At 39.3% G+C, this 12,671-nt stretch overlaps 1 protein-coding gene across 1 annotated transcript in view; it reads left to right on the top strand.

Moving 5' to 3' along the window:
• Col9a1 (collagen type IX alpha 1 chain) overlaps positions 1-12,671 on the top strand; it is an 80,342-nt gene that overhangs the window by 21,025 nt on the left and 46,646 nt on the right. Inside the window, exons 11-17 of the mRNA XM_041656223.1 lie at positions 5,736-5,789; positions 5,995-6,030; positions 7,906-7,929; positions 8,178-8,231; positions 9,370-9,423; positions 10,083-10,115; positions 10,846-10,902. Coding sequence (XP_041512157.1) covers positions 5,736-5,789; positions 5,995-6,030; positions 7,906-7,929; positions 8,178-8,231; positions 9,370-9,423; positions 10,083-10,115; positions 10,846-10,902 — 312 coding nt within the window. The remainder of the gene's footprint in view (positions 1-5,735; positions 5,790-5,994; positions 6,031-7,905; positions 7,930-8,177; positions 8,232-9,369; positions 9,424-10,082; positions 10,116-10,845; positions 10,903-12,671) is intronic.

Below are 12,671 nucleotides of genomic sequence, written 5' to 3'. Positions count from 1 at the left end.
CTAGAAACATAAATAATTTATTTAAAATCTTGTCTTCCTGTTGAACTTTAATTTCAATTCAGTCCGAATGCTAGAATTCAGTGTCCCTCAGTCTGTCTGTCTGTTTATGTGTCTAAGGTGTTGCAGTGTAGCCCAGCCTGGCCTGGAATTCACAATACTTCCTCAAAGTGGTAGAATTACAGGTTTGTACCATGGTGCCTATAATGGCCCAGGTAGTTCCTCAGTTTAGTGGTGCTTTTGAAACTTGCTTAACAGTTTTTTTTTCTTAATCTCAAATTGTAAGTAATCTTTTTTTTTTTTAAATTATGCTCCCATTTGGACAAACAAACAAAAGTGTTCTGAATTTTGTAGTAGTAGACTAGGAAAACAGTTACAGGTTGGTTTGTTCTGTCTATATTTATAGACAAGAGTGTGGGAAAGACGCACAGGATGCAAAAAAGACACCATTTTCAATACTGGAAGCTGTACGAGCTTGTTAGATGATTACTTCTATCTCTAAAGGGTTCCATAAGAAGAAACCAAGGACAGAAGAAGAAAGCAAAAGAGAGGAAAAGAGAGGTGGGAAAGGGAGAAAATTCACACATGTGCCAGTGTCTTAGGCATTTCTCAATCTGAGAGAAAATTACTGTGGCATTTTCATATACTTGGGGCATTTTTCTCAAGCATGGTCACAAATATTCTCCCTTCATCCTTACCATAGCCTAAGAAGAAAGTTGTTCTAATGCTATTTTTCCAATAAAGAGGAAAATAAAAAAAATTATAAGGTTAAATAACTTCCTCAAAGACCCAGAGTTACATAGGTGCTAAGACAACAAAGACTTTCATATTTATTGAATTCATTTTGGCAACTCAGTTCTACCTCGAGCAGGTACAAATGAGTTTCTTAATACATTGGCAGTCATACCACCCTGAATATGCTGGATAGCATCTTCTTAATAGATGGGTGGATGGAAAGAGTAGAGGAAAAGAGTGGCAGTGGATTTTTAGTACCCAAGTTACCAGCTAAGAAGAATGGCATGTAATACGGTAAGGGTTGAAAATTATTGATGATTGGCACCCAGTGATTGCTTGTAAGTATTTTAATGTTGCATTTCCTTCAGTTTTTGAATTAGAGTCATTTAGGACTTCTTTTTTAATTTTTATTGAGCTCTACATTTTTCTCTGCTCCACTCCCTGCCTCTCCCCTGTCCTTCAACCCTCTCCCAAGGTCCCCATGCTCCCAATATACTCAGGAGATCTACTTTCCATGTAGATTAGATTCATGTCTCTCTTAAGGTCCTCATGATTGTCTAGGTTCCCTGGGATTGTGATTTGTAGGCTGGTTTTCTTTGCTTTATGTTTAAAAACCACTTGTGAGTGAATACATATGATAATTGTCTTTCTGGGTCTGGGTTACCTCACTCAAAATGATATTTTCTAGCTCCATCCATTAGCCTGTAAAATTCAAGATGTCGTTATTTTTTTCTGCTGTGTAGTACTCCATTGTGTAAATGTACCACATTTTCCTTATCCATTCTTTAGTCGAGGGGCATTTAGGTTGTTTCCAGGTTCTGGCTATGACAAACAATGCTGCTATGAACATAGTTGAGCACATGTCCTTGTGGCACAATTGAACATCCTTTGGATATATACCCAAAAGTGGTATTGCTGGGACTTGAGGAAGGTTGTTTCCTAATTTTCTGAGAAATCGCCAAACTGATATCCAAAGAGGCTGTACCAGCTTGCACTCCCACCAGCAATGCAGGAGTGTTCCCTGTATCCCACAACCTCTTCAGCATAAGTTGTCATCAGTGTTTTTGATCTTGGCTATTCTTACGGGTGTAATATGGAATCCCAGTGTTGTTTAAATTTGCATTTCTCTGAAGATGTTGAGCATTTCCTTAAGTGTCTTTCAGCCGTTTCAGATTCCTCTGTTGAGAGTTCTCTGTTTAAGTCTGTATTCCATTTTTTTATTGGATTTTTTTGATGACCAATTTCTTTTTTTTAAAATTTATTTATTTATTAAAGGTTTCTGTCTCTTCCCCTCCACCGCCTCCCATTTCCCTTCCCCTCCCCCAACTAAGTCCCCCCCCCCCCTCAGCCCGAAAAGCAATCAGGGTTCCCTGTCCTGTGGGAAGTCCAAGGAACCCCCACCTCCATCCAGGTCTAGTAAGTTGAGCATCCAAACTGCCTAGGCTCCCACAAAGCCAGTGAGTGCAGTAGGATCAGAAACCCATTGCCATTGTTCTTGAGTTCTCAGTAGTCCACATTGTCCGCTATGTTCAGAGAGTCCGGTTTTATCCCAGGCTTTTCCAGACCCAGGTCAGCTGGTCTTGGTGAGTTCCCAGTAGAACATCCCCATTGTCTCAGTGTGTGGGTGCACCCCTCGCGGTCCTGAGTTCCTTGCTCGTGCTCTCTCTCCTTCTGCTCCTGATTTGGACCTTGAGATTTCAGTCCTGTGCTCCAATGTGGGTCTCTGTCTCTGTCTCCTTTCATCGCTTGCTGAAGGTTAATATTCAGGAGGATGCCTATATGTTTTTCTTTGGGTTCTCCTTATTTAGCTTCTCTAGGATCACTAATTAGAGGCTCCTTGGTTTATGGCTAGAAACCAAATATGAGTGAATACATCCCATGTTCCTCTTTTTGGGGATGACCAATTTCTTGAGTTCTTTGTATATTTTGGAGTTCTGTTTGATGTGGGGTTGATGAAGATCTTTTCCCATTCTGCAGGCTGTTGTTTTGTCTTGTTGACTGTGTCCTTTGCTTTACAGAAGCTTTTCAGTTTCAGGAGGTCCCATTTATTAATTGTTTCTCTCAGTGTCTGTGCTACTGGGGTTATATTGAGGAAGTGGTCTCCTGTGCCAAAGCATTCAAGTGTACTTCCCACTTTCTCTTCTATGAGGTTCAGTGTGGCTGGCTTTATGTTGAGGTCTTTGATCCATTTGGACTTGAGTTTTATGCATGGTGATAGATATGGATTTATGTCCATTCTTCTACGTGATATCCAGTTATGCCAGCACCATTTGTTAAATATGCTTTCTTTATTCCATTTGATATTTTTTGCTTCTTTGTCAAAAATTAGCTGTTCATAGGTGTGTGGATTAATATCTGGGTCTTTGATTTGATTCCATTGCTCCTCCTGTCTGTTTTTATGCCAATACCAGGCTGCTTTCAGCACTGTAGCTCTATAGTAGAGTTTGACATCAGGGATTGTGATGCCTCCAGAAATTCTTTTATTTTATAGGCTTGTTTTGGCTATCATGGGTTTTTTGCTTTTCCGTGTGAAGTTGAGTACCATTCTTTTGGTCAATCAGGACTTCTGGATCTGTTAAGTTTTCTTACTGCTCTCTCATTGAGTTGACATTAGAGCCTTTCACAGTCATTGAGAAAGGACATTTTTGATAACAGTGAGTAATAGCTCCCTCAGAGGGCATGGGCGCCTCTGCCTAGCCTCTGGGTAATAAAACACTCAGTAAGAAAGCTTTGGAAGAACTCTTTTGACAGTGATATCAGGGATATTGATGTCCAATCTCTTTGTCTTCTACTCTTTATTTCACAGTGAAAGTTACACATATTTTTGGTGATGATTCTGAAATGATTATTGGATGATGTTTGTCCAAATCTGAGAAAGTGACTTCATTTCCCATGGGCAATGGATTTTGATAGGTTTGTCATTACAGCTATGCTTCTAGTAGTACACTTTGTTGTCAGTAGCTGAGCTGCTGGCGTGCTGGAAGGAAGCAAGAGGCAGGATGCTGGGGACAGGAATTTTCTGACTAATGTGATCAAAAGGCTCAGGGCACAACTCCAATCCTGTTCTATATGAAGCTCTGTCTGCCTAAACACCCATATAAAGGCAGTTCCCCCTGCCACTGGAGAGATTTTTCTCTGTAATTTCTTTGAAGTTAGATTTAGAGGGTTTTATTGCAAATTGGATTTTGAAAATTGTGCATGCTGTGTGTGTTCATGTATTTCCAGTCTCTCTTCCCACCTATCGACGCCTGGTCTTCTTTTCTTTTGTATTTATATAGAATAGAGAAGCCAGAGCCTTACACCCAAAGGACAGCTGTGTTACTCTTATGGATAATACTCGATAGAGAGGTTGTGGCAAGTGATGTTTGTTGCAGAGTGCCCAGAAAGCTCTGTAAACAGTATTTAATTCTTACAGGAACCACACGAGACAGGTGCACATAGGAATGTGGTTAAATTATATGATACCAGACAGGCATGATGTTAAATGCTTTTTTCCCTTTCAATGGGATATGTGTCCCAGCAGGAGTAGTTGGTTAAGACATTATTCTGAAAGGTCAGTGTTCATTGAAGAAATCTGAGGAGGCAAAGAAGTGTCAGGCTGTGGTTAATACCCAGATGTTTGTTTGTAGGGACCTGTCTGAATGAGGAATAGCATTAGAGTACTGTATAGCTAAGCAATGTGCACAAACCTGCAGCAGTAGGTAGGGTCAGAGCTGGGCCAAATAATCAAAGAGGACATAGAAGGACCCTTCTACCCAAAAGGTGAACCAAAATGTAAAGTGTTCATTCATCATGCATTGACTGTGTTAGATGCCAAGGGGCAATGTGCTAGGACTCTATTAAGTATGGAGTCCTTTCTCCTCCTTTTTCTTTTGTCTCCTCTTCTCTCTTTTCTCTTTCCTCTCTCTCTCATTCCCCCTCCTGTTTCTCATCTTCTCTCCACTCTTTCCTATTTTGCCGAGACATGGTCTTGCTTTATAGCAGCCAAACAACTTGAATGTAGCCGCAACTGGCTTTGAACTAATAGCTTTCTCACCTCAGACTCCTGATGATATAGACTTTATGAGATATTTATATGCATGTATACATAAATACACATACGCATATATACACACATATTTTTATCTTTAGGAAAATAGAATTTCAAGATAACATTACATAGACAGCATCTGAAAATATCTGGATTAAACAGAAAAATAGTAAAAACTGAAATTTATCTGTCAAATGTGGAAAATGTGGCCTGCATACAGTATTATTATGGTTTCATCTCTCTACTTTTATATTTAATAAGATGATTAAATAATTATTAATAGAAAAGAATAGATAGAAAGTACATTTAATACATCTTAGAATGGGATATGATCACTAGACATATATACTAGGCTTAAGCTATACCCAGCAGATAACATACATTGTTACATGTTTTAATAAGGAAAATGAATGCTTTCAAGTTTTTTTTTAATCAAAAGTTAATATTCTTTACTAAGTCGTTGCTAGAAGATGGCTGGAGGGTATAAGGTGGCTCTAAGTAATAATAAAATTATTTGTCTTTAATTTATTCTAAGAAAACATTGCATTAGCTTTCAAAACATTATTGACCCACATCTAGGAAGACATACAATATTTTTATTTTGTAGGTGAAGTAAAGTAGACACATAAACATAGCAAAGGGGCAGAATCAAAGCCCATCAGACTCAACTGGAGAAAACTGAAGACACTGCATTTTCTCAAAGCAGAGATTTCAAAATTTCACTAAGTTATTGAACTTGTGGGCACTGCAGTTACCAAATCATAAAATTTTCAAAAAAAAATGAGAAGTCAAAAGCAGATCCCATGTAAAGGGTTTTAAATAAGGATATGTTCGAAAGTGTTACTTGATAAATACTTGTGCTATCCATGTGCAAACCAACCTACAGTTAATTAGTAAAATAAAAAAAAAAATCTGCCCAGTGGTTTTTCTAGGCTATTACGACAGTGCTAACATCATTTTCTTGCTTCATTAGGGATTAACAGGACCTGATGGATCCCCTGGCTCTGTTGGACCAAGGGGACAAAAAGTAAGTTAGCCTCTTGGTGTTAATTATATAGTGTCCTCAAATGCCAATGAAAACACCTCAAGAGAAAGTTTGCGAATCAACTGAAACGCTGAACATCTAGTAGGCTGGATTAAAGATTTCGGTATCTATTCAGTTTTCTTATATTCATATTCATGCTTCAAAGAAAGAAGAACAGTGAAACTGGTTTTATTTATTTTTTTTTTAGGGAGAACCTGGTGTACCTGGATCTCGTGGTTTTCCGGTAAGTACTAGTAGCGAGAAAGCAACAAAACTGAAAACCTATATTTAGATAAAAATTCTTCCAGTGGGAAGAAAAATGTAACGCAGTTTCCTACATAATACACACAACAAAGGGCCTATGAGCCATTGGGATAGTAAGTACACTATTGCGGCCACAAAAGGTCAAAGGTATGGGATAAAGCAGGCGTCCCTATCAGGTGGGGTTTCTCAAAGTGATTTTCTTTGGAGACAGAAGGAGTGAGTCTTACTCTTATGTAGCCCAGGCAGGATTTAGTCTTGCAGTGATCCTCCTGAGGTGTGAACCACAATGCTTAGCTGCGTCTGGCGCTTCTGCCTCAGTGCTAGGAACCATTGAGCAAAGGTCCAAGTGTGGTCTAGTGTAAGTCTCATGATGCGTCACGCCCCTCACAGCTGTATATCCAGATGAGCTGTTGCTCAACAGATGTGTTCTTCACCAGAGAAGCGCAGTGGTATCTCTTCGCGTGCAGGAGGACTCGGCTCTGTTCTCCTTTCTTGCTGTTTTCATCATTCTGTGTCCTCTCCCCATTTGATCTCCTTTCTTTGCTTCCTTTTTATCAACCTTTCTCTTTTTTATTGGTTGTCTTGGTCCCCTGTGATAGTTTTATTTTTGCATCATGTATACAAACATATAACTATTATATAATAATATATTATTATATTATAAATGCATTACAATATAAATATTATTTGTATAATTCTCTATAAAAATCTAGAATACAACAACTTTAAAAAAAAGTGATGTTTGTCTTTCCAAGACTGATTTGGTATGCTCTCCATGCTCACCTCCAGTAGCACCCGTTTTCTGGCTTGCTGGAGTTTGTTGTATACAAGACTCTGCACTGGGAATTGCGAGGGGAGGATAAGTAAGATGTGGCTTCAGCCTGAAATAGTCTGGCGTGAATAAAGGGATATGAAGGACAGAGGAAAGGGAGAGTCAAATCATGATCTTTAAAACCAAATAGTATATTCCATAAAGATCCCATTATGAGAAGTATTATCAATTTAATTTAAATATCTATTAAAGTGACTGTGCAGAAATATAGTCATACTTGTTAAAAGGGGTACATCTGTTTTCAAAATATTTTTATTTGTGCATGTGCATAAGCCTGCATGAGTTTATGTGTACTCTGCTCATGCAAGTCTCTTCAAAACCAGAAGGCACTGGATTGCCTGGATTTGGAATTGAAGGGGATGTGAGCTGCCTAATGTTGGGCAGGGCTCAGGACGTCCGTAAGAGCAATAGCTCTCTTACCCATGGAGCCAGTCCATATTACTGAAAAAAGGTGTTACTCCTTTGTCTTTCTGTGCCAACAGCTTGTTTATAGGAATGTGTAAATACCATTATTACAACCTATAAAGCTGTGTTGTCTTAAATACAGGTTTCTTATACAGATGAAGAAAATCTTTAGACTATCTGGTTGTGATGTGCCTCTGTGAGTGAGGGCGAGCACACATAGCTTCTTCTGTGAGTGATGGCGAGCACACATAGCTTCTTCTGTGAGTCAGGGCGAGCACACATAGCTTCTTCTGTGAGTCAGGGCGAGCATACATAGCTTCTTCTGTGAGTCAGGGCGAGCATAGAAGGCTTCGTTATTGATTTTCTTTTAAAAATCCTTAGCAAAACAGTACTGGTAAGCATAGAATCAAAGCAAGGCTTCAGGGACGGAAACAAACTCCTGGCTTTGTCTGAGGTAGAGTGATATTGCTTCCACCGTCCAGGGCTTTCCAGTGAGCACTGCTTGTCTATTTACACAGTGTAAGAGTTTCAGCTTCTTGTGCATTGAGCCATGTCGATGACTATGTTTATATGATGTTCAAACCTCAAGCCATAAATATTTTTATTTTGATCTTTTAGGGCCGTGGCATTCCAGGACCCCCTGTAAGTATCATTTTATTGTTTATAGTTTTACACATTCTAGAAAATACTCTATTTCTAAAAGTCTGACCTAACCCTATACCTACTACTCTAACCAGTTTTGTTAAATGAATTATTGTCTCACTGCAAGCCAGCATGAGAAAAGATGGGTGATTCTAAGTCGGTTCTTTATCAGTTTTCATATCATTTATGATAGACTGTAAACACTATTACAAATCAGATTGATTGTCCCTTTGATTTGTTGACTTCAGGGTCCTCCTGGGACCACAGGACTTCCTGGAGAACTTGGCCGTGTAGGACCTAGTGTAAGTACCATGGTGCCTTTTGGTTGACATTTGATCCTTTGAAAGAAGGTGCTACTGTTGCAGGCAGTGGGGTCACTGTGCATCTCCCCCTGAAATTCCCAATACTGTAGGTGAATTTTATTCCAGTTAAGCATTTCTTCCTAACCTGCAGCAAATTGAGTTTCAAGTTAAAGATATCATCCCATTATTACACTTTCATCTAGGATTGGGATCCAGTGTCTTTTCTGTTAAATTATCCATATGAAATTAAACAATATCACTCAGTTATCACTATAAATACCATACTAGAAGCATTAAATTATAGCCAGGATTTTATTCTAATTGAATAGAAAGAAACTGAAATTGACTGAGAAAACTGTTGATAAAAAGTGTTTTGTGTGATATTCTATAAACACTTAAAAATTGATATGAGAAGCTAAGAAATTATAATCTCATTGAGGGGAGGAGTCAAATGCCATGTATCTTTCTTGCTCTATACATGTGTTTCCTGTATGCAAAGTTACTTACATATATGTTACAAATGAATGAATTATGATTGCATATTTAAAATAATTATGATGTTTTTGACTTTTTATGTAAAATATTAAGAAATAAGATGTACCAATAGTAAAAATAGGGCATTCAGAGTAATTTGAACCCCTTTTCATCTGAATGGATTATTTTAATTTAGCTATCCTTGCTTCACTGTCCATTGCAAGAGTTCAGTGATAGCTCAGACTAGGGGTTGCAGAGATGGGTCTTCCACTCTCAATTTAGGGCTGGGTCCGTGCTTTCTTTTGCTTTAATTATCTGAATAACACTAGCAATACCAGCTACTCTGTTCTGTAAACCAACTGGATCAATCCATGGGATTTCTGATCTGTGTTTCAAGTAGGTAGAGGGATAACGCTATAGATAGCTGACTCGAAATCTGTGCCCCCTTTCCATGTCTTTCTTTGCTTTGTTCTCTACCATGGTAAGACCAGAATTTCTTTGTTTGCCTGGTGTTGGATAACTAATCGGGTTTTGGTGGTAGGCTCACGCCTGCCTGAGTTCTGCTTGACTTTCTAGCAATGCCTTTCTCTCATGGCTCCTTGGTTTTATGAACTGTATTCTGAATCTTGTGTAACTACTGTGTCTCTATTTTGAAATGGCCTAGGGTGACCCTGGGAAAAGAGGACCACCTGGCCCCCCTGGCCCCCCAGGACCCAGTGTAAGTAATTTCCACCTTAAATTTCTTTCGTATCTGAACGGGAACTAGTCCTAGAAGCAAACATGGAAATATTTATAAAGTCATTGTTCTGCATTTCCAAAATGGCTACTGTGTTTTTCTTCTCTTTTCTTTTTCATTTTAATCTACTCAGTCTGTTTCATTTTACAACCAGAAACATAGAGGAACCACAATAATCTAAAGGATGCTTTCCCAGAGAGGTCTTATTTGTTTACAGCTTTTTGATAGTTGTGATTTCTTAAGAGCTTAAAACGTTGACATGAGAAGAAGCATTTTCATGCGAATTAGTTCTTGCTAAGTTTTTCAAAGTTGAAATCAAAACAATAGTTTAAGTATGTGATACTCTATATTTTCATTCATGTGCCAGAATTCCCCACTTTCTACACTGTCAGTTATTTCATCTCCCCAAAGAGTTAACCAACTATAGTTTAGGGATCTTTGAAGGAATCACCCATCAATAAATCTTCAAATATTAACATACATTCTTCTATTTTTCCTTGTATTTCATAAAATCAATACCCTTATTATAGTTTTGCACCCTTGTTATATATTACAAAATAGATTTTGAAATTTCTATCATTCATAACTTAGAGTAAATCATCTAGTTTTATTTTCAATTTTTTTTATTTTACTTACTTTAGGGAACAATTGGATTTCATGATGGAGACCCATTGGTAAGATTTTTCCTTTGATTACAATATGGTTTGTAACTCTTTCTTATTAGTATCTATTAATATAAAACAATGAGTTTAATCGTGGTGTTTTATACGTGTGTACAACGTAATAGTTTTAAAGACCGTGTGGTCTTCAGATGAGCTGTCTTTCAAATGATCTGACTGGAATTTGCTTGTTCTCCTTTAACCTGGATGGCAGAGCCGTGTGGACTGTTCTCTCACACAAGGGTTTTCACTGGAGAAGGGTCACTGTTTCTGTTCACGCCTTTGGCTCTATGCCCAAGGTGTGATTTCCCATGGGAGTACTCCAGTTTCGGGAGATGTTTTATGTCTAGATGAGTAGTCAACAATGGCAAACCACACTCATGGAGTTTTGGTCTATGGTGAAAGGCTGTGACCTCAGGATGGCGCTGTTTCAGCAGAGAAGGAAGAGGCCAGACAAGGTCCTGCTACAGTCTACTGTCTAAAGAATTTCATTTCTTTTATTAGATCTGAAATAAATACGATAAAATGTTTACATGTAACATGTGGAAGAGGAGCACATGGCAGGATGACTGTTGAATTCTCCATGCTTTTCTATAAAGTTAAAAGAAAAACAAAGGAAAGGGATATTCAGAGTTGTTTAATGTTTATGATTGCCTTGGGACTCTGTAGCTGGACTCCTTGAAAAAATATTTCTCATTTTCACAAAGTAGGTGCTCTAGTTTACCTCTCTCCCTCTCTTTGTCAGTGCCCCAATTCCTGCCCACCAGGTCGCTCTGGATACCCAGGCCTTCCAGGCATGCGGGTAAGAAGAATTCCATTCCTTTAAAGAGTGGCAACATCTAACCACTGGTCTTGGTTAGATTAGTCAAGTCTGCCATTGCTCTTTCTGTCTGTGGCACAAATTCAGCCTGGAAAATCTAACTAGTGCCCCTACCGAGGTGCAAGTGTTCAGTTATAGAATGTCTGTAGTTAGCGAGGAAATGCTCCCAGCATGCACTGGGCCAGGAAACTTGAACATGAAATCCAGGACTGGATGTTTGTCTTCTATAGGGGAAAATGGAGGTATGGATGTGGGGGGAGACTGTGCATATACACTGTGTAGATGAGAATTTGAGAATGTCATGGTAAAAAAAAATAATTGGGGGACCTGTGCAGAATAGATTTTCCTGAAGGTTCTTTCTCTTACTTTGCCATCATGATACTTAAAAATGTCTATTTTGAAAAAAAAAAGAAAACAATTGTTTTCCCCTCCATTCTCTGAATTTGAAGTGATTTTGAGAAATTCCAGACCCTTCTTGCTCTGCTATGATTGGAAGACGCTGGGCTGAGAGGCACAGGTTTCCAAAGGGTTTTCTATAATTGCAGTTTGGCGAATTCTCTCAATTGCAATGCTGTGGAAGGGTTAGACTTATATGGGAGGTGACTTATTTTTCCAAAACACCAGAGAGAGGCTGTAGAAGGAATTCTAATTGGTCTTAATAATAAAATCTCAGAGTCAGATGTTAGGGGGTGAAAGCTGAGAGAGCAGAGGAACAGAGCAGTCAGCCACTAGAGAGTTCTCACCTCTACCATTGCTCAGACATAAAGGGCGATCCTGTCCAATGACTGTCTCCTCACACTGTCTAGATTGCACCTCAGCCTGCAATGAGTCCCCCTTTCCTCCTGCCTGTATTCCTCTCTCCACCCAGCCATATTACTCCTGTCTCCACCTCCCTAGTGCTGGGATTAAAGCCCTGTGATCCCAAGGGCTGAGATCACCTTTGCGTGAAACTCTGTTTCTTTTAGACTGATTCAGTCTCGTGTAGCCCAGGGTGGTCTTGAACTCACAAAGATTCGTCTGCTTCTTTCTCATGAGTCCTGGGAGTAAAGGTGTATGCCACCCCTCCCTGGCCTCTAGTGGCTTATCTCTGCACTCTGATCTTCAGACAAGCTTGATTTGTAAAAGTGCAAACACATGATCACTACAAGAGGTGGAAGTTCCAGCAGACCTAATTTGAGAACTTGTCTCACAGTTTGCTGGGTGTTACTGTTCCCAGCCCATGTGAGATTGGCACAGCTGGGACCCCCAATCCCCTGCTGCGGTGCAGCTTTTGTTTTCACTCTTTGCCCCTTCTCTTTCACACTTCCCAGGGAGGAAGGAAGTAATGCTGCCTCTGAGACACCTACTCTCATGCCAGCCCTTCCTCTACCTCATGGAAGGAGCTGGCTATAGAGCAGGCAAACGAGATTTCAGTGTGGTTATCTGGGAGCAAGGGATAGCTGGGCAGCTTCTGAAAGGGTTAAGTTTCTTGTGCTGGAGACTTTCAAAGCTAACTTTGGTGGGGAAGCTGGGGAAACTGGAAGCCAAGGTGAGCATCACCTTGCTGCTGAACTGACTGGCAGAGCAGGTGTTAGTCTAGAGGAGTGTTATCCTCCTGATAAATGAATAAATAAAGCTGATGCCTATTATATACATGAGTCACATGGTGTACATGGTGCTATTAAAGCTTCCAAGGCAGTGTTGTGCTTTGTGACATAATCTTTTTTCATAGTATTTTAACACAAATTTAGAGAGGCAGAACAATTTTAGGA

The sequence above is a fragment of the Microtus oregoni genome, unplaced genomic scaffold, assembly GCF_018167655.1.
Source record: "Microtus oregoni isolate MIOR12 unplaced genomic scaffold, Mior012 000007F_ref0000211, whole genome shotgun sequence".
NCBI classification, from domain to species: domain Eukaryota; kingdom Metazoa; phylum Chordata; class Mammalia; order Rodentia; family Cricetidae; genus Microtus; species Microtus oregoni.
Note: the sequence above shows the minus strand (reverse complement) of the source record. Positions and strands in the feature narration are given on the sequence as shown.